The sequence below is a fragment of the Apteryx mantelli genome, chromosome 30, assembly GCF_036417845.1.
Source record: "Apteryx mantelli isolate bAptMan1 chromosome 30, bAptMan1.hap1, whole genome shotgun sequence".
In the NCBI taxonomy this organism is placed as follows: domain Eukaryota; kingdom Metazoa; phylum Chordata; class Aves; order Apterygiformes; family Apterygidae; genus Apteryx; species Apteryx mantelli.
The window spans coordinates 810,760-830,209 of record NC_090007.1 but is presented as its reverse complement, the minus strand read 5'-3'; the positions used below and the strand labels follow the sequence as shown (position 1 = coordinate 830,209).

At 45.3% G+C, this 19,450-nt stretch overlaps 1 protein-coding gene across 4 annotated transcripts in view; it reads left to right on the top strand.

The window, feature by feature from the left end:
- The window catches only part of SBNO2 (strawberry notch homolog 2), a 70,040-nt gene that overhangs the window by 42,136 nt on the left and 8,454 nt on the right, over positions 1-19,450 (top strand). For all 4 annotated transcript variants that reach the window (XM_067313049.1, XM_067313048.1, XM_067313051.1 and 1 more), the window contains 17 exons: positions 5,707-5,799; positions 6,454-6,550; positions 6,901-7,061; positions 7,541-7,674; positions 8,202-8,292; positions 9,663-9,806; positions 10,326-10,443; positions 10,881-10,986; positions 11,554-11,707; positions 12,123-12,299; positions 12,954-13,051; positions 15,504-15,586; positions 16,642-16,842; positions 17,409-17,584; positions 17,801-17,932; positions 18,223-18,358; positions 19,080-19,192. In XM_067313049.1, the coding sequence (XP_067169150.1) occupies positions 5,707-5,799; positions 6,454-6,550; positions 6,901-7,061; positions 7,541-7,674; positions 8,202-8,292; positions 9,663-9,806; positions 10,326-10,443; positions 10,881-10,986; positions 11,554-11,707; positions 12,123-12,299; positions 12,954-13,051; positions 15,504-15,586; positions 16,642-16,842; positions 17,409-17,584; positions 17,801-17,932; positions 18,223-18,358; positions 19,080-19,192 (2,214 nt within the window). The remainder of the gene's footprint in view (positions 1-5,706; positions 5,800-6,453; positions 6,551-6,900; positions 7,062-7,540; positions 7,675-8,201; positions 8,293-9,662; positions 9,807-10,325; positions 10,444-10,880; positions 10,987-11,553; positions 11,708-12,122; positions 12,300-12,953; positions 13,052-15,503; positions 15,587-16,641; positions 16,843-17,408; positions 17,585-17,800; positions 17,933-18,222; positions 18,359-19,079; positions 19,193-19,450) is intronic.

Here is a 19,450-nt window from a genome sequence, read left to right as displayed (position 1 = left end):
TGTCCCTAGCGGCAACTGCTGCATGTTTATTCTTCACGGCAAATATTTTAGTAACAACGACTAAAAACCAAACTGTCTCAATTTAAGACTAACCATGTATGTTTACTTTGCGAGTCCAAGTCCCTGCAGGCTTTTACATATCTGAACTCTCCTAAGCATGTGATCTCCTGGAAGTCCCAGAGCAGAATGTGATTCTGTGCAGTTTTACCAGCCTTCTGCCATCTGCTTTCCCTCGTGTTGGGACTGCTCACTCACTATTGCACAACCTGTTATAAGTCTCCACTAGCAGCTGCCAGCTGTGGTCCTGAAGGAATCAATATTGTACACATCTGCTGAATCTCTAGTTCTCTGCTGCTGCAGTAAATGCCCAATCATGCAGTAGGCTTTGCTTTATTTTAGCTTTAATTCAACGTGAATGCTCCAGAAGGCAACCTAGCGTGTCTGCATTTGAGTCACTGTTGTATTATGAGGTTCTGTCATGTTTTTAGAGACTGCATTTTGCTGTTAGTAATGTGTCAGACTCTGAATTTCCATGATGAAAGCTGGCTGTTTGACACAGCTTGGAAATCAAGAGACTTGGCAGCAATTCTACTTTGCAAGGATACTGCTATGTGGCTTAGTGACAGGTTGAATATTGAAGGAGTATGGTTTGGTGACTAGCGTCCTGGCCTGGGACTTGGGAAATCAAAGTTCCTTTCTGCCTTAGACTTCCTATGAGATTTTAGTCATGATGATGCAGAACCTCAAATCAGATACCTGAGCTCTTGTTGAAATCAGTGAGACTTGATCGCTGTTACGGACCTTCGCAGGGGCTGCCTGGCCCTCAGTGTGTCTGTAAATGGAGACAGAGAATACCACTGCCCTCCTTCCCATGGATAAATGTGTTAGAGATCAAGGACCACACCATTATGCTGGCAGTGAGGGCTGCATAAGCAATCCGTATGTAGTCTGGTAACTTTGGACCAGTTTGACCGTGAAGTTCGAGATGGTTATGGGGAAGAGACAACTGAACTATTTGAACGCAAGAAATGGCTGAAGAGATCACAGGCTTGTAAATGGGATAATTTAAAAAGCTGGAAAAGCGGTTACATCCCCCAGGACGTAGAAGGCATGTGCCTTATTTCTCCTATTCTCCTATTTTTATTTTTTTTATGTAGTAGCCTAAATCACTACAAAAATAAAGTTACTTAGTGTACTGTTTCTAAACATGTGAACTCTGCTGGAAATATTTGATGCCTGTAAAAGCTTGTAGTTTTGTATCCGTGCAATATACAGCAATGACTTACGTCAAAAAGCTGTTCTAAATCCAGCCTAAAGAATGCAAGTGAGAAATAAGTAATGTTATGTATGTGATGTGACCGTAGCAGAGCAGCCGTCTCCACTCCGGTTGCAGGCTGTTCTTCCCGTCAGCTACTCAGAATCACCCCCTGCCCCTCCTTGTCCTTCACACCGCTTAGGTTCAGATAAGGCCAATTAGCTCCTTGGAATTCCATTTATAAATGACTTCCTTTTGAAAAGAATCACTAGCTATTTTAAACGTTGTCTTATCTTTGTTTTCTGAATACAAAGGTGGTTGTTTTTTTAAACCGAGCTCAGAGCTCAACGTTTCCTGACAAAGCATGTTAGACAGATTTCAGTTTCATTTTTACACGGGGGATGGTAACTCACAGCAGACTAGGTGAATGGATTGCCAGATTGACTCGTGATTGGCAGTTGTTTTAGCTGAGTTTTAAATAAGCGGTTTTCTTTGTTAAAGGAGGCAAACAAGCGATCTGTTGCAAAATCTTGAGGCAGTATCAAGGTAAAAGGTTCCTTACCATAACATTCACTACCTATCAGCACAGGTCTGGGACTCTGCTCATGCCTTGCAGCAGTATACAAGCAATTTAGATAATCTTTACCTGTCCCTCCCCACATAGTTATGCCAGCATAATTTTGAATAAAATTGCAGGAATTTTTGCTTTTGGGTAGCCAGAGCAGTTTCTAAGCAGCGTTATGAAATTGAACTTCCCATTGCGCATAACCCAGGTGGATGCAGTCCTGATCTGTTTTGATGCAGTACTTGTAATCAGTTGTAGCTGTTTAGTCAGCTTTTTACCCAGGAACAATGAATGTCCTTGCACTTCACTGTCAGGACAGTAGTTAATTTCCTGAGACAGAGTTTCAGTTTCAGAGATTCATGTGAAGCTGAACCAGCAGTCTCTAAACGGCTCTGGTAACGGGGCATCTCGTAAGTGAAGTCCAATGCATCCTGCATGTGAGGCCCACAGAGGGATCGCAGGTGCAAAAACTGCCTTATGCGCCCTTCTGGTCGAGGAGCTCATCCCTTAGGTGGGTGCTTCAGACTCAGGTGAAAAGGTGGGAGCTCATTCTGAAATAACCTAACAGGGAATTTTCTTCCTGCCTCCTGTTAGTTAGGGGTGGGAATATGCTTTAAGTATGAGGGTTGATGCTTTCTGTTCACTGATGTAAGTATGGGATTGCTTGTTATATTTACTCCTCTTTAAAAACTTTATGAACTCTCTTCTGTCATGTGATGGCAAGTTCTGCAATTTAAAGATATGTTATGGAAAAGACTGTATCCTTTTTTTAGCCTTAGCCTTTTTTTTTCCTATCAGGTATTACTGCCATTGGGGAAATGTGTTTCCTCAAAGGAGGACAGAGAAAAATTGCAGAAAAGCTTCACAGTTAGACTGCACACTGCTGAAATTTTTTTAAGTTCAGTAAGCAACTCTTATCTCAAATGCCAAATGTTGAAGCTTTAGGTGGAGTGTCTGTGATTGAGGGGGAAATGGCTGGACTCGGAGCAAACTTCATGTGCCCATGCTGTGAGAGCTGTAATCAATAAAAGAGGAAGATGTATACGAAATGTTGGATCTGTTTTATTGTTTCAGCAATAGGTATAGAGGGAAGAACTACTATACAGTTAAATATTTTCAGGAGTTAGCAGACAAAACACTGTTGCATAATTTGTAATGGAGTTGTGAAATACCTTTTAAAAATAGTTCATGTAATCCATTATGTTTTCTCACGACCATCTTACAAGAGTTTATATCAGAGAAGCAAAGCCCTGCCTCTGAAGCCTGTAGCTAGAATTGTTGTGACCTGCTGATGTGTTTTATTAGTCTAACTCATTCACAGCACTTTTTAAAAGCAAACACGCTTCTCCCAACTCAGTACATAGGAATTATATTTATGCAGAGAGGGGTTGGTTTGTCAGCCAAATGTGACTGTTTCCTTTGCCAGTGGAGTCAAGGCAAGATGGTGCAAAAGGGAGAATAATGCAAGGAGGAAAAAAAATGGAATAACATCAAGTCTTTGATTGTGCAATTGTGTCAGCTGCTTTACTGAATGAGAGTCTTTCTCCTGCTTACATCCCTGTGTTCTCACATATGGTGCGTGCGTCTTATACATTAACGCTTTTAGATATGTAGCAGAGACTAAGGAGAAGATCAAATTGGGAGGGGAACAAGAATAGAGAAAGGAAGAAATTGTACAAGTTTGATCTGGAACAAGATGATATATCACCCAGTATAGCTCCTGGTCCCAGTCCTCACAGCATATTCTCAGCTGTGTGGTTAGTTTTAAATGCTCCAACCAACCAGGGTTTCTCTCGCTTCCTTTGTGATACCTGAGGTGAAAAGCTGTGTGCAAAAGCCATGTAGCTGAATTGGGATAGCAGGGGTTTATATTTTGAAGATGACATGATGCAAAGACAGACCTACATTAACTTTCCACTCCTAGAGCTGAGACAAGTGTGTCCTTCCATTCTAGTGGGATCTGGGTCTTTCTCTTGCCTAAGAAGAAGCTTTTATATTGAGTTCAGATTTGTAGGTGGAGATGTTTCACCTGCTCTCCAGATTTGTTGGCACTGAAAATAGCTCTTCTGTCCAGCTTCCTTCTGGTAATTCTGACTCAGGCTTCCAGTAATGGAGGGTGCTTTTTTTCTTTTCTTCTTTTTTTTTAATTAAAAAAAAGGAAACAATCAGAGTGTTTATGCTTGAGAACTTCCCATCTTTCACTTCTGCCTGTGGAGCATGGGTCTCTTTACAAGTCTGGCACTCTTCTCAGGCTATAAACTTGAAGTAGTGCCGCTTTTGGAGTTGCTGATTACTTTGGATGCCATGAGCTGCTGGCTTGACCTTGCTCACTGTCGGGAAATTCCAGTGTGATTTTGTTTGTGTGGAGGCAGACAAAGGATCTCCTCGATTGTGCCTTCCCAGCGAGGAGTGTCTTGGGAGCTCTCATAACTGGCTGTGGTATAGTGGTTTGGATAGACTAAAACAATAATTAACTCTGACATGGCAGTTGGCGCCTAGAGACATCCAGCTAACCCATACTGCAGTCTGACCCACCAGACCATGATAACTGCTGCATTTGCTTATCACTGGCCTGCTAGGTCTCACAGTGCGGTTTGAGTTCCTGGAATAGTTTGGTGCTTTGTTGCTGGTCTCTGTATTAAGCGGAGGCCACGGTCTGTCTACACGTGTGAGAGGAACCTGAGTGGTGGCTGAAAGTGTGCAGGCTTTGGCGGTCTCTGTGCTGAGAGGTAAGCGGTAGCGCTCCTCATCCTCAGAACAGGTATTAATCAGTGCTGACCCACAGTTTGTGTTCCGGTGCAGTTATATAATTACTCTGAACAGTGTTTTTAATGTTAAAAACCAAATTGCTAAAGTGTTAGGTAAATGGTTGCCTTAAGGGCAGTTTGTAAGAAGATTGTAAAATATCAGTGTTCTGATTTAATGCTCAGTCCTTCCCTAGTGATGTCTTTTTGGATGCAGTTTTATTCCATCTTTCCCATTCCCGCTGTTTGGATCTCCTCAGCCGTACTTGAGTCTCCACTTCTGTCCCACAAAGTGATGCTATTTCTCTTCCATTAGCAAATCCAACCCGTAGCTCTCAGTTGGACTCATCAGTTCAGAATGAAACTTGTGATCCCGCTATGAGAATCTACACTGCTCCTTTTAAGTCTTAAACGAGGATCTCTCTTGTCTGGAACAGTGCAGCAGTCTTGTGTAGAGCTCCCTTCAGAGCAGATGGGAAAACAGTGACTAGCATAACTAATCCCAGTGCAGAGAAAATCCGTTATTCCCGTAATAAACTCCAGTCAGGTCTTGAAAGGGACTGCTGGCTTGTAAGAATTCTTTGAAAGCAGCAACACTTGTACAAATAATTCAATAGTGCTAATATAAGGTGTATAAAGTGTAAATGTAAGGTGTATAAAAGATGCCTAAGATGCCATGTTTAAAAGCAAAACTTTTCATTTTGGGATGACCCATCTTAATGTCATGCGGTTGTTAACTTTAGCAGAAAGACTTCTGTCTCGCAGGTTTGTTCACATTACGGAAGGAAATGTATCCTTGCAGGCTTTTGTCACGCGCGCGTGGGCACACACACAAAATGCTCACACTTCTTGCAGGAATGTATTTATCTTGGCCAGTTAGTCTCTGTGTTTGTGTTGCTGAAGGCGTGTAGGGCATTTGCAAGATTTACTAGTTTCCTGAATCATTCCCTAGGGCTTGACACTCCATTGCATTTCACAAACAGAAAGTATTAAAGCCCATTGATGGTGTCAGAGTATAAGATCTGAACACAGAGTGCAAGGATCTTTGCAGTTGTCCTGTTTTCATGCTTTAATCTTTTGGGGTTGGAGTTGGAGGGATGAGAGTTATGACTGTTTTCTTACTTGTATCTTTTCTGTTCCAGCTGTTCTCTCCCAGCAGATCATTCCCTGGCTTAAACAGTTCGAACGACCATGTTCCTGCTGTCCCCAACACCCCACTCCTCATAAGCTATCAGGTGAGAAAGATGATCTGCTTCAGTAGAATCAGGCACAAGGTTCTTAACTTGGTAATGCTGCAGAAAAAGAATGATTCTAACCATTTTTCCCTTCAGGGGGAGTAAGACAAGAAAATCAGCCAGATGCATTACGAGTCACTGCCCTTTCCCAGAAGTGTCTTATATTTCCCTTGATGTAGTCTCACTGTGTTAAGGAATGATCTGTGCTTTCTTTACCGCTAAATCAGCAGAGTCGATAGAGGCTGTTCTTTTCCTGGAATTATGTGACTTTGCTTTATGCTGCTGAGTACCATGCTGAATTTAAAACTGGTCTAGATCCCTTACTGTGAGTCAGAGCATAGCTGGGTGGAATTCATGCTAGCCTACAACACATCTGAAAAATGTTGTAAACATCGTTCCCTAATTCAGTATGGACTAGATGTTGAAAGTAGCTCTTAATGCACTTGTTGCACTTGTTGGGGCTCTAGGTGTGGGTTCCCACAGATGGTATTCCTTGCATTGCTGTAGTCTCTAAATTAGATGAATTGTATTTGAAAGGTTCGTGAATTTGTGCTGGAATAGTTTAAATGATGGTTTCCGGCACTGTGCAAGACTGCATGTGTCCGTAATTCAATGTGAACATTAATGTTTGGTCAATGCTGTGTTTCTTTTCAGTCTCAGGCTCCGGCAGAGGAGGAGGATGAAGGTGAGGAGGAAGAAACTGAAGAGTTGGGGCAAACGGAGACATATGCAGAATATATACCTTCAAAGTGTGAGTGTCTTACCATCACATGGGTATGAGAAGTGCTGTTAACTCCATTGTGGGCCAACCTAATTCACTGTTACCTTCTTTTCCTGCAAGCAGTATGTGGTGTTTGCCCTTCCACATCCCAAGCTTGTGATTTTGTAGAACTTTGCATGCCAATGTATTCATCCTTTGTTGGTGTTACCCTAATTTAGCAGAACACTTTTCTGTTTTTTCTGTTTCTTCCTTTTGGAAGAGGCACGAGTTGTTCCTGAGCAGAGAGCTACAGAATGTTAATATAGGGCCTGGAGTCCTTTTTGAGGTGCCCTGTAGAAGTCAAAAACATGATTTATCCGTTTTCTGTGTTGTTATTGTAGCCAAGATTGGGAAGCACCACCCTGACCTTGTAGTTGAAACGAGCACTCTATCCAGCGTCCCCCCACCCGATATCACCTACGACCTTTCCCTTCCACGCTCCATTGCCGACAAAGGGTCACTCTCTGCACTACAGCTGGAAGCAATCATTTATGCCTGCCAGGTATGTGGCTCCACCTTTCCTGGCTTGCATGTCTTACGCTAGAAATGAACTCTGCCTTTCCTGTGGACAGATGTTCAAATGTGTTTCAAAATAGCCTGTAATATAGAAGAACCACCTTTGGAAATGTTGGCATGTGCCATGTTAAATGCCTTTTGGAAGAAGGATTATTTGAAACTGGGGACTGGGAATTTGCCTCTGTGGGGTCTGTTTCCAAAGATGCAAGAACCCTTGACTTCTGCTAGGGATGGGAGTGCTTTGAATTTCTGAAGCCAGAGCCCTGGGGACCTTTACCATGAACCATCATTTGTGAGCTTGACCATGACACTTGACCATTCCTGCCTTTGTTTATTTGAGCAGGAAATGCACTTGCATCCATGGGATATGTGAGAGGGTTAAGTAGTGCTCTCATAAACTCATATGAAAGCTGTTAGCAAAAGCCAAATCTGTTTTAATTTCCAACTCTGCCTTTGATTTTCCAGCAACATGAAGTTTTATTACCCAATGGGCAGCGAGCTGGGTTCCTCATTGGGGATGGTGCTGGAGTTGGAAAGGGCAGGACAGTTGCGGGGATCATCTTTGAAAATTATCTTAAAGGGAGGAAAAAAGCTCTGTGGTAAGTTTTTTCCTCTGTTCCCGTAAGACTTTGGAGTTGGTTTGAATTTGGGTGTAAGGAATTCCTTAGTGCTGATGTTGGCTTTATAGTTGACTCACGCTGTGGCCTAGGATAAGTCGTTTCCACCTCTTTGTGCCTCTTTGCTGTCTGTGAAATGGGAATATTTCCCCTGAAGGGGTGATGGGAGAATGAATCACTATGAAATGGCAAATCACATACTACTTGGAGTGCAATGTCAAGCCTACTCCTGCTCTGTTTGAAGTTAGCAGAGGGGTATTCATGGACTCCTTGGGTGCAGACTCGAGCCCCTAGAGGATGGGGTTTTCTGCAGAATAGGTATAACTTGCCATAAGTGGCAGTGCTGTGGAAGACTGGAGGCTGCTGTAGGATCTTACATTGAGGTGTGTGGGCAGTTGGGAATGTGATGGTTTTGCACACCTACTGTTGCTTTAATCAGAGTTATTAATCATTGTGCATGCCCTGACTGACTCCTCAGGAGATAACCAGGCCCATATCTTGCTTTTCAGGTTCAGTGTCTCCAATGATCTTAAGTATGATGCTGAGAGAGACCTGAAAGACATTGAAGCCTCCCACATTCCCGTGCATGCTTTGAATAAGGTAGGGAAGAAAAATTGTAACGGTGTTCTGGAAAACCAGCCCACAGTGGCACTTAAATGGAGCTGCCTTAGTGTGTAATGCAGCAGTTACTGTTGCCTTTGCGCATGGTTGATGGCACAGTCAGTAGCAGACAGCAAGCTGTTTGCTGTTCCCTTCTCTCAGCGTGCTCTTCCCACTCTGGATTCTTGCTATTTTTATGCACCCTCCGGAGTTGCACCACAAGTACAGAGTTACTTCCTGCAGGGAAAGTGAGAAGTGTCTCCATACCAGTGCAAAGCCCAGCAGGACTTGAATCTTTTTAACTGTTCCTGAAGAGTGCTGCAGAGGGAACAGCACCTGTTAGACATGGCCATTCTGTGCTCTCATGGGCTAACATTTTCCAGCACTGGTTTCATGGTATCCCTTTTCAGAACATGCCAGTGAAGGGAGCATTTACAGTTGCACAGATTGGTGCCTGGCAGGAAATTCCAAATGCACAGGGTTATGGCTAAACACATGGGCCTTTCCATCAGAGTGAATCAGAGCATATTCAGACTTCTGGTTATCGGTGATGAAGCATTAGGATGTAGTATTTTTCAAAAAAACCTACAAGCGGTGGTGGTGTAGTTATTCACAGGGCTCTTCATAACCTCTTCTGGAGCCTCTTGTCCAGTCCGTCAGCTGGCTTGTGTTTGCCACACTGCTGACTAGCTCACTGCAGTGCTCTTCCCTGGTTTTTAATGGTGTTGAGCAACCAGCTCTTACTGAGTCAATGGAAACCACATGAGCTCAAGAGCCCTGAATGCAGTCCATTAAGAGACTGAAAGAGATGTTTGTTTTCAGACCAAAAGGGCTTTAAATAAAACTTTCTTCAGATTAAGACTATGTTTTTTTCTTCCTACATTTAGTTTTGTTACAGGTGAGACTCACGACAGTAAGATGAGCAGTAATCTCACCTGGCCAAAGAGAACGTAATTTTCTAAAAATAATTAAAACATATGGGAGGGATTCAGAGTAATTAAACATTCTAAACTGTTGCTTAAAAAGATAAGTGGTTTCAGATGGCCAGAAAATTGAAGTCCTAGTGTGGTCTCCACACTTCACTGCATGTATCAAGATGTGCTGACACATTGGCTAGAGGAGCTTATCCAGGCATTTAAAGTCCCTGTCATCACCATATCTCAAAGCGAAATAGAAGTGCTAAAGATGTCAGCTACCAACAGCCTTTTTCTCTTGTGCTCTCAGATTGGTTTTTCTTCTTGAAGGCAGGAGCATGTGTCCTGTAAAGTCACAGCAGAATCAGCTGTAGTGATTGTGGGAGAAGGATGGGTGGGGTATACTGCGGACAAGCGTCATGAGCATGTGTGTTCTTGTTCTTCCTCTTTTTGCAGATTAAATATGGTGACACAGCTACCTCAGAAGGAGTCCTCTTTGCCACTTATTCTGCTCTGATTGGTGAAAGCCAAGCAGGCGGACAACATAGGACACGCTTAAAGCAGATTTTGGACTGGTGCAGGGAAAATTTTGATGGAGTTGTATCCTTAAAAAAGAAAGGGTGAGGGAGAAGAATTGCATGCTTGTAATAGTTCTTCGCCAATGAACACAGAGCTGGGGCCATCTGAGGTCACTGGGAACAGCTGTACTGAGCAGTTTGATGCCTGTGGTGGATGTTTAAATGCTATAAGCATTGATTCCTCCCACACTCCTCTGTTGTCCTCCACAGGCTGCAGTGTTAATGGGAGGAGGGGAAGAATGGAGCTGTGATTAACTTTTTCAGCATTCTTCTCCCTCAGCATTATGACCGAGTTGTTCTTGGGCAGCAAGCCATACCTTGGCAGTGAAGGGACAGAGGGAGGGGGAAATGACTTCAGGCTCTGAAAAGCAGAGGACTAGGCAAAAATGACAGATTTCTTGCAGTTTGGGAAATGAGTCCATTTTGTTGATAATGGGGCAGGTGGCTCAATTGGTCGGAGGAAGCTGGGTTGTGTTTTCCATCTCTTCCCACCCTCGTGAAGAAATTGCACCCTTTCTCCTTAACTAACTTTCCCTTTTAGATTGTATTTGATGAATGCCACAAAGCCAAAAACGCTAACTCCACTAAAATGGGCAAAGCAGTGCTGGACCTTCAGAACAAACTGCCTCGAGCAAGGGTTGTTTATGCCAGTGCCACAGGTAAGCTTGTCCCATGGCATTGCCTGGACACAGTGTGTAAACAAATGCCGGTCACCTCTGTGATCTGCCATCCTGTCTGAAGGATGTCCTTGAGATGTGATCACATATGCTGAGAACACGTGTTCATGCAAGAAGAGATAAATGACATCAGAACATTGTACTACAATGCTGAAGAGCAGCTAGGATGCTGGGATCTGCCCCAAGTTCTGTCCCTGCCTTTTTTTGTGACTTTTTGACAAGACAGACTAATCTCTCTCCAGATTAACCTGTAATGATGATGCTTGCCCATTTAATGCATAGAGGGCAGTGCTTGGAAAGCCGCTTGGGTCTTCTATGACACAATAGTGAATGACCATCCTTTACAAAAGATGAGTTCACTTTTCTTGAGTCAAAACTATTTACAACTGCTTTTTCTAACAGTGAATTTATTCAAACAGGTGCCTCTGAGCCAAAAAACATGATTTACATGAGCCGCCTGGGGATCTGGGGGGAGGGCACCCCTTTCAGAGCGTTTGATGAGTTCCTGCATGCAATTGAAAAGAGGTAGGTCATGTCTGACATCCCTTTCCACCGGCTTGCATTTTGTGGCAGGCTTTGTCTGGCCCAGGGAGAGAAGTGCTGGCCTTGACCCATTGGTCTCTGCCTGATAACTCCTTGCAGGATTCCCTTTTGCTCCTAAAATAAATAAATAAATATAAATAATTAAAAAAAATACACCATCCTACCAGTCTCATGGCTAAACACTTTGTACCTGTCCAGTGGCAGCCTTTAAATAGCAAGAGAGACAGCTAGGATGTTTTCAGAGGAAGGGCAAAGCCTTTTTGTCGCTCAGTCCTTCCACTGGACTGGAGCAGTGAGAAGAGCAGTGCATCTCAGTGGGTTTCATAGCTGGGCACTGTGTTCTAAGTTTTTAGAGGAAGTCAAACTGAAGCAAGATTGGAAGAGTCATTTTCCCATTTGAGAAGCGGGCGTGATGCCTGTCATGCGCGTGTCCGAGGACAGCTTGAGCCACCAGGAGAGGTTCTTGTTCTGCAGATGCACCTAGCTGGTGCTGCCCTGGCGCAGAGGGAAGGGGTTTCAAAGCCAACTCTGTCTGTCTTCCTCTCCCAGGGGAGTTGGTGCAATGGAGATCGTAGCGATGGACATGAAGGTCAGTGGAATGTACATTGCCAGGCAGCTCAGTTTCACTGGAGTGACCTTCAGAATAGAGGAGATCCCGCTGGATCAGCAGTACAAGATTGTCTACGATAAAGCAGCAAAGCTGGTGAGCTGGCCCCACTGCAACAGGGTGACCGATGTTTAGTCATGCTTTGGGCATTGCCACTTGTTATGTGGGAGGATTTGAGGTCCCTAAACATGGCCGTGACCACAAACTTAGTTTATTTATAAGAAAGAAAGGGGAAAAAATGGTGCACACACTCAGCTTACATTAAAAAATTCATCATGTATGTTTTTTTGCCTCTACTTGAAAGTTCCATGTTTGGAAACCAAATCTTGCAACATTGTGCTAGTGTGGAAAGGAGCGAATGACCAGACTGTTTGTTCAGACTAACACAGCAGCAGAAATACTTATGTTAAATTAGATTGTCAAACCTCAGACTGTTCTAATAACTTCATGCACAGCAGTAATGAAAGTGAAAAACAAGATATTAACTGGCCTTTCTCGGTACTGTCTTCAGTGGGCAGAGGCCTTGATGGTGTTTCAGCAGGCAGCCGACTGGATCGGCTTGGAGTCTCGGAAGTCCTTGTGGGGTCAGTTCTGGTCTGCTCACCAGCGCTTCTTCAAGTATCTCTGCATTGCTGCTAAAGTCCGGCGACTCGTTGAGCTTGCCAAGGAGGAGCTGGCAAAGGATAAGGTGTGGTATTAGAACCTAGCTGCAAATGGCAACAGCCATCAGTTTTATCAGTGAATTTTTGTAGTCTGCAACCAAAAGGAGATTATTATTCAGCTTGACTTGAAAACAATTTCAAATGTCTTTAAATATGGCTGAAACTCTTTCTAGGTCAACCAGAATGAAATGCAGTCTCTGGGTTTCTGAGAACATTCACAGTAAATTATACTGGAGTGCTAACACAACGTCATCATCTGAGCCATTATCCACTGTTTGTGTATAGTAGCCGTGGGCAAGTTGATTTGAAATAGTATTTTGGGTCATGTTTGAGTTACAAGAGGTACCAGATCTTTCAGCTCTAGCACGGCCCTGTCATTACATCCATCTGAATGTGGTTTGGAAATTTTTGACAGAAATTATCTAGCAAAATCAGTTAGTTTTTGAAAGTAGAGTCATCCACTCAGTGGTGTGAGCAGAAGTACAATGCGGGATGTTGAAAGATGAGTCTTCATCAGGAGCCCTGTTACAGGCCCAGCATGTGTTTTGGAGGGAGTCCAAGGAAAACGTCCCTGGAACTATGAAACGAAATCTCTAGAGCCTGTAGCTGCTTGCCCTAACACCAGCTGCGATAGGCCCTCGCTGACGCCTTGCTGTGCTGCCCTTTGTGTTTCTCTGCAGTGTATTGTCATCGGCCTGCAATCCACTGGAGAGGCTCGCACCAGAGAAGTCCTGGATGAGAATGATGGGCATCTAAATTGTTTCGTCTCCGCTGCAGAGTGAGTTAGAAATCCATGTTGTTTTTGCTGAGGGGACATGTGGGAGGGCTAATGAAAGCCCTGCCCTAGGGCCACTTATAATTTGCAGTTCTGCAAACGCAGTTTCCTAAACAGTTCACCTTAAACAAGCTGTAAATACAGAGGATGCTTTATTGGGTCTTTGGACATTATTTCTCTAAAAGCGGCTTTATAAACTAGATTCTGGATTTTAAACTCTCCTGTGGTTCTAACTTGGAAAGGAACTGGCAAGTGTAGAAGAGCTAGAAATGTGAGCTCAGATGTGGTTTGTGTGGGTCTGACCCTGGGAAACATGGCCCTTGACACTGAAGGAATGAGCAGGGGAATCTTATTTAATGATAGAGGCTGGGATGATAATGTGAGACGGTATTGCTGGAACAGTGAGAGGAAGGAACGGTTCAAGGAGTTTAGGTTCTTTAGTGTTGGCTTTAAGCCTCACTACGAGGCAGGACATGTTGTTCAGTTGCAGGATCCTGTAGCACGCTTGTTGTGTTGCCTTCATTCATGGTTAAGAGGAGAATTGATTGTACCTAAAGTGAAGCCAGCAGTTGGACTCATGGTAAATTTTCTGGTAGGGAATGAGGCTTATGCTCCCCCTCATTTCTGCACCTTTCAGAATATCACCCTGTCCCATGAATGTGGCTGTTCCTGTATAAGAGGTGATGAAAAACTGGGACAGTCAGTTGAGTTGCATTTCTTGTGTCCTGCAGGCAGCAGGCTGTTACTGTTTTCTTTTGAAGTGACTTTTAATGTGGGTGAAAGCAATGAGAGATGCCAGAGATGGTGTGTGTCCAGCTTGGACCAAGCATTCTCCCAATATTCTCAGGCATTTTTGTGCTATGTCACTTTGCTGTCTCCAGTCCATTCCTGAAAAACAAATACCAGTTTGCTGACAGTGCACAAAGCAGGTGTAACAACTGCTTGGATTGATTTGGTCTCTTGAATTGGTTTCTGCATCACAGAATTCAGAGGAACTCAGTGTGTTAGTCCGCTGGTGATCACTCTCACTGCTCAGCTTTGTCCCCAGTTTTAGAGGCTAGAGTTATTTGCCCAGCAGCATTGGCCAGGTAACTGGGTGTCTTCTGGCATATGCTGAGCCTCCAGTCGCAGCGTCCTGGTTTTACAGCACTTCAGGGAATTTCTCGTGGGGAATGTGCTGGGAAGAAGCAGTTGTTTAAAAGATGCTGAGAAACGGAGTTAAAAATAAGCTGGTTATTCAGTGAGTGAATACAAGCCCAACCTTCTGTTTGCAGAGAAGATGGGGGAGTGCAAGTACTGGGAAAATGAGCAAGGTCTCATGGCAGGGAGGCTCCAGAGCTGAGAGTGACTTTTTGCATTCTGTGCCCAGAGTCACCCCAGCACAGAGGACAAAAGAGCCCTTTCTGGTGCCATGTAGTCACAATTACTTAATAGCCAGCCCAGAGCTCTGCCCCTCCAGAGAGTGGTGCTGTCCCTCACATCAAGGGTCTTAGAGCCCCCTCCCTGGTTCCCACAGATCCTTCTTTCTCACATGGGTGAGTTATCATGTCCATACCTCTCAGCTATTGCTTTCAACCTTTTTTTTTTTTTCAACCAGAGCTCATTCAGCACTGCCTTCTCGTTGCACTGGGGGTTCAGCCCCATCCAGCACAGTCAGCATTTAAGCATTTGCTCTTTTGTTTGCAGAACAGCCCACAGAAGCATTTGTTTGATTTCCACCTCTTCTGATTTTTCCATTCACCCAAATCCACTACGTATCCCATATTTTTGTCACTTTTCTCTATTTCATGGGCAAGCAGACCCATGTCCGGTTAATCAAAGGGCTTAGTGAAGCACATTTATTAGACAGCCTGACACCTGGTCTCTGCTGTGAGTTGCAAGGCAAAGCATCAGGCCACAGAGCACGGAGAGGAGCTGGAACACTGGGACTTACTGGATTTTTCAGTAGTGATGTAACAGCTTCCCAGTGTAGTGTGTCCCATTTAAAACTCCTTCTTGGTTTCTATATAAAGGTTTTGCAACTTTGGCATGTCACGTGGCAGCACAGTGCCCAGGATATGCTCTGCTTTTGTTGCAGTATCTCCCTGGAATGGCCCTGCTCCCTTCATCAGCAGGGAGACTACAGCAGGGAGCATTTCCCAGCATTACAGTACACGGTCTTCACTCAGCACGCCCGTTTCAAGGCTGAGATTCTGCTGGAGCAAACCACGTTCCCTCAGCTAACTTTTGGGTCTGCCAGCAGAACCCTTTGGTGAAACAAACTCGGTTTGATTTGCTTCAGTTTTGGAGAGCTGAGCCGTACCAGTAGCTAACTGATCATGTGCTAGTAGTTGTGGTGCTGGATTTACCCCTCTTTCATGAAATATACTGCTATCTCAAATACACATTGCTACATGATAACCAGCAGATGTTCCTATTCCTGGTAGCTAGAATAAATTTTGCATCTTACTTTCAGAGGCGTCTTTCTATCACTAATTCAGAAGCACTTTCCTTCAACCAAAAGAAAGAGAGAAAAAGGAACTGGCATTAAAAGAAAACGTAAGAGCACACTCCACTGCCCAGCATCTGACCTCCTACCTTGCTGCTTCACCCCAGCCACTCAGCTTTTTCTTTTCCTTTTTCCCTTTCCCCCACTTCATGCTTTTTGCTACTCTGCCCTGATTTCAGTTTGCCCTCCCTCACATCCCCCATCACTGTTGTCTCTCATCTGGAGGAGGGCGGCTCTCTAGGTCATTCCCCCTTCCTCCCTCTAACCCACTCCCCTGTCACCAGCGTAGTTCCTAGCCTCCACCACTTGCCCAGTAGCTGTGCCCCTTTCCCTTAGCTGTTTCCTTACCTAGACTGATGGGCAGATTGCACCAGAGTCCTGGCTGTGCATTTGAAGCCCTCCTGCAGCAAGGGGGGTTTCTCTACTACCCCTTACCTATAGCATGGCAAGTGTCCTGGGAAAAAATCACTTCCCTGCCAAATCGTTGGCTGTGGCTGCAGGTAAGAACAGTTTTGGGATTTCTTCCTTAGTGGGATGGGGGAAAGGTGGAAGAGGGGATGAGACAGCAGCACAGGCAGATTGTGGAGGTTGTCCTGACAGGTTGCTGCTGCAGAGCAGCTTGTGCAGACTGGTCTCTGAACCCTCTCACGTGGCGGGGGCATGTCTTACTATGCTTGGAAGTAAACGACATCCCAGCTGCAAGCACCAAAACACTGGCACCTTCCCTTTGCCTACAAATGCCTCTGAGGGCAGTCAGACCTGCGGACTCCTTCCCCTATGGAGCTAACACTGCTTAAAGCCGGCTGTGAGTTCATCCTGGTGTGTGCAACTAGCTTCAACCCTGATAAAGATTGCCTTGTTCTTCCTTTCTCTCTCTTCCTTTCTTTCTTTCTCTCCCTCTCTTTTTCTCTCCCTCCTTCCTCCCCCCCTTCCTAACTGTCCACTTGTGCCCAAAAGGCTTTGTCTCTCCAAGATTAGCCTTTTATCTGAGGCAGTCTCAGCTATTTTGTGATTTCTTCTCTTCTTTCTGAGCTGGCACTTGCTCTTCTGCATGGATACGCAAGGCTGGGGACCCCCACATGACGCCACTCACTCTCCCTTGCAGGGAAACAGAAGGGCCGCTGCGCCAAAGCTCTGAAGGGTGTATGTGACCCTGCCGGTGTGATCAAGATCAGTGATGACAGCAGCACTGACTCCGACATGGGGCTCGACAGTGACTTCAACTCCTCTCCAGAGTCCGTGTTTGAGACAGACGATGTCATCTTCGTTGAGCACACCTACAACGGCTTTGCAGCAGAGGACAGAAGTAAGCAGGGCAGCAGCAGAGGGCTTGCTCCTTCCTTGCTTTGGGGAGCCAGGAACCAGAGTCACTTCGTTCTTTAGTGCATGGTGCACAATGCACAGGAACGTAGATGGAGGAAACCACCCGCTCCAGTACCCTGCAAGCGTGGACAGCTATAAGATTAGATATAACCCTTGTGGGGTCTGGCTAAGGGGATTGCAGAGTTGAGCTGGTGTGAGGAGATCTTTTTTGGTGTGTTCTGGGGATGTTGAAGCTCCTTCTGTCTTTGGGATAGCCTTACAATCTTGGCTAGATTTTATCCTGTGATGGTCAAACTTGGCCTTGTGAGGTTAATTCACATCAACTTGCTCACATCAGTGAGCCAGCAGAAGGTGCTCTACACACTACTTTTCCTTCCATTATAAAACAGGGGGAAGCACAGATTTATTGAAGCACCGTTTATTGCAGGGCTTTACCTGAACATCAGATAGTGCCCCCTAGAAGCCCCTTGGGACCAACTTCTGATTTCTTTTGGCTCTTCCGATTTGCAATCACCAGGTGATTCTGAGTGTTTGTGTTTTACTTTGCAGGCAGTTTTCACTTGCTGTCTTCCCAAAAAGAGATGCATGGCCTGAGAGAACTAGAACATGTGGAAAAGATGAAACAGGACCTCCTAGCAAAAGTAAAAGCACTGGGAAAAGAGCTACCTCTCAATACCTTGGATGAACTGATCAATCATTTTGGGGGCCCGGAGCACGTGGCAGAGGTACTCCTCACAATCAAGAGTATATTTCACTGGCAATGGGTGACAGGAAAAGGGGCCAGTGAAGGGAGCTGCAGCTGAGAGTTTCCTCTCCTTCCTTGCAACCTGAAAAAGCTGTTTAGAATTGACTTCCTAAACACTGTTTCACCCAAGATGCTGCACCGTGCAGGTCTCTCCCCTCTGCTAATGGCCTCTCTCTCTTCTGTGCGGCATGTGCAGATGACTGGGCGGAAGGGCCGGGTGGTATGCAGACCGGATGGCTCTGTCATGTTCGAGTCGCGTGCAGAACAAGGTCTCTCTATAGACCACGTCAATCTGAAGGAGAAGGAGCGTTTTATGAATGGGGAGAAGGTGAGTGAGATTTGAGCCAGAAGAACCTTCAAACATCTGCATGGGAGCAAGTACATTGACGGGGCAGGAAAGGGAGGGTGTCTTGTATGCTTTTGCCTTGCCAGCCTTAGGCCAGAGGCCAACAAGGCTCTGCAGCTTTCTGTTTGCCCTGCTGGCAAGCGATAAGGTGGCCTAGGTCCCTTCCATGATCTGGGGCTACCTTTGTGTCTTGGGCTGTTTCCTGTGGCTGCTTTTGCAGATGTCTAGGAACCTCATTCTCCCTTCTCACTGGTGGTGTTTCTCTCTCTTAGCTCGTAGCAATAATCTCCGAGGCCTCCAGCTCAGGTATCTCTCTCCAAGCAGACAGACGGGTGAAAAATCAGAAGCGCCGGGTCCACATGACACTGGAATTGCCTTGGAGTGCAGACCGGGCCATACAGCAATTTGGTGAGGACTGAGTGTTCTTGGTCACTGTCCCCTTCCCCGAGTGCATTTCAGACCATGCAGCCTTGGGCAGCCCTGGCAGTGAAAAGCACATGTGGCCACCCAAACCAGGCAGGGCCTGAGGTGTTTAGCCTGGCCTCCCGAACCAGGCTGCAGCCAGGGACACAGATATTTAGCTTTTTGAGGTGGCAGCTTTCAGAGCACGGTGCTCCCATGTTTTGCCAGGATAGAAATCCAGACATAAGGCAGCTATGATTGACTTGTCAACAGGAACCTTCCCTATAAGATTTCAGGAATGATTTGCAGTGTGGAAAGGGGGAAGCCTTCCCATTCGTGTGAGCAGGAATTCCTCCTCATGAAACATGCCTGGTGGTGCCTGAGGACTTCTGTTCCATCCTGCAGAACCTCTGGAGATGGGGTGGGCCGGTTCCCACGTGAGCATAAAGAAATAATGCCACACCCCAGCTCAAAATGGGGGAGAGGTCAGGACTCCTTGCCAGAGGTCAGGACTAAAAACTCAACTCTGACATGTTCTGAGCATCACCAAGGTGATGAATGCAACTGCACCTCTGTCCTTTAATCCCAAAGAGAGATCTCCTTTGGAAACCAGCATGACGTGGATAGTCATTTTGGCGCTCTTACCTCCTGCTCAGCTTCTTTTCCCATATGAGGTAGGCTGTACCGACCTCGCCTTTCACTCCCTTCTTTACTCATATCTCTGTAGGTCGAACGCACCGCTCAAATCAGGTTTCTGCTCCAGAGTATGTCTTCCTTATCTCTGAGCTGGCAGGGGAGAGGAGGTTTGCATCTATCGTGGCAAAACGTCTGGAGAGCCTAGTAAGTGCCCTGCAACAAAGATATAAGTGTGTCAGTTCCAATTCTCTCTGAACAGGTTTGGTAGTCCCACTGGCATGGACAGTGTTACTAGTGCGAGGGATTGCATCACCCCCTGACTTAAAGCATTGCAGTTGTGGAACGAAGAAGGCTTTTAACATTCTGGGATTTGGGAAAGGAAGTGAAGAAGAATATGTAACCAAGGCAACAGGAGGAATTTCAGGGAAGCAGAACCCAATTCCAGATGCTGGAATTCCCCCA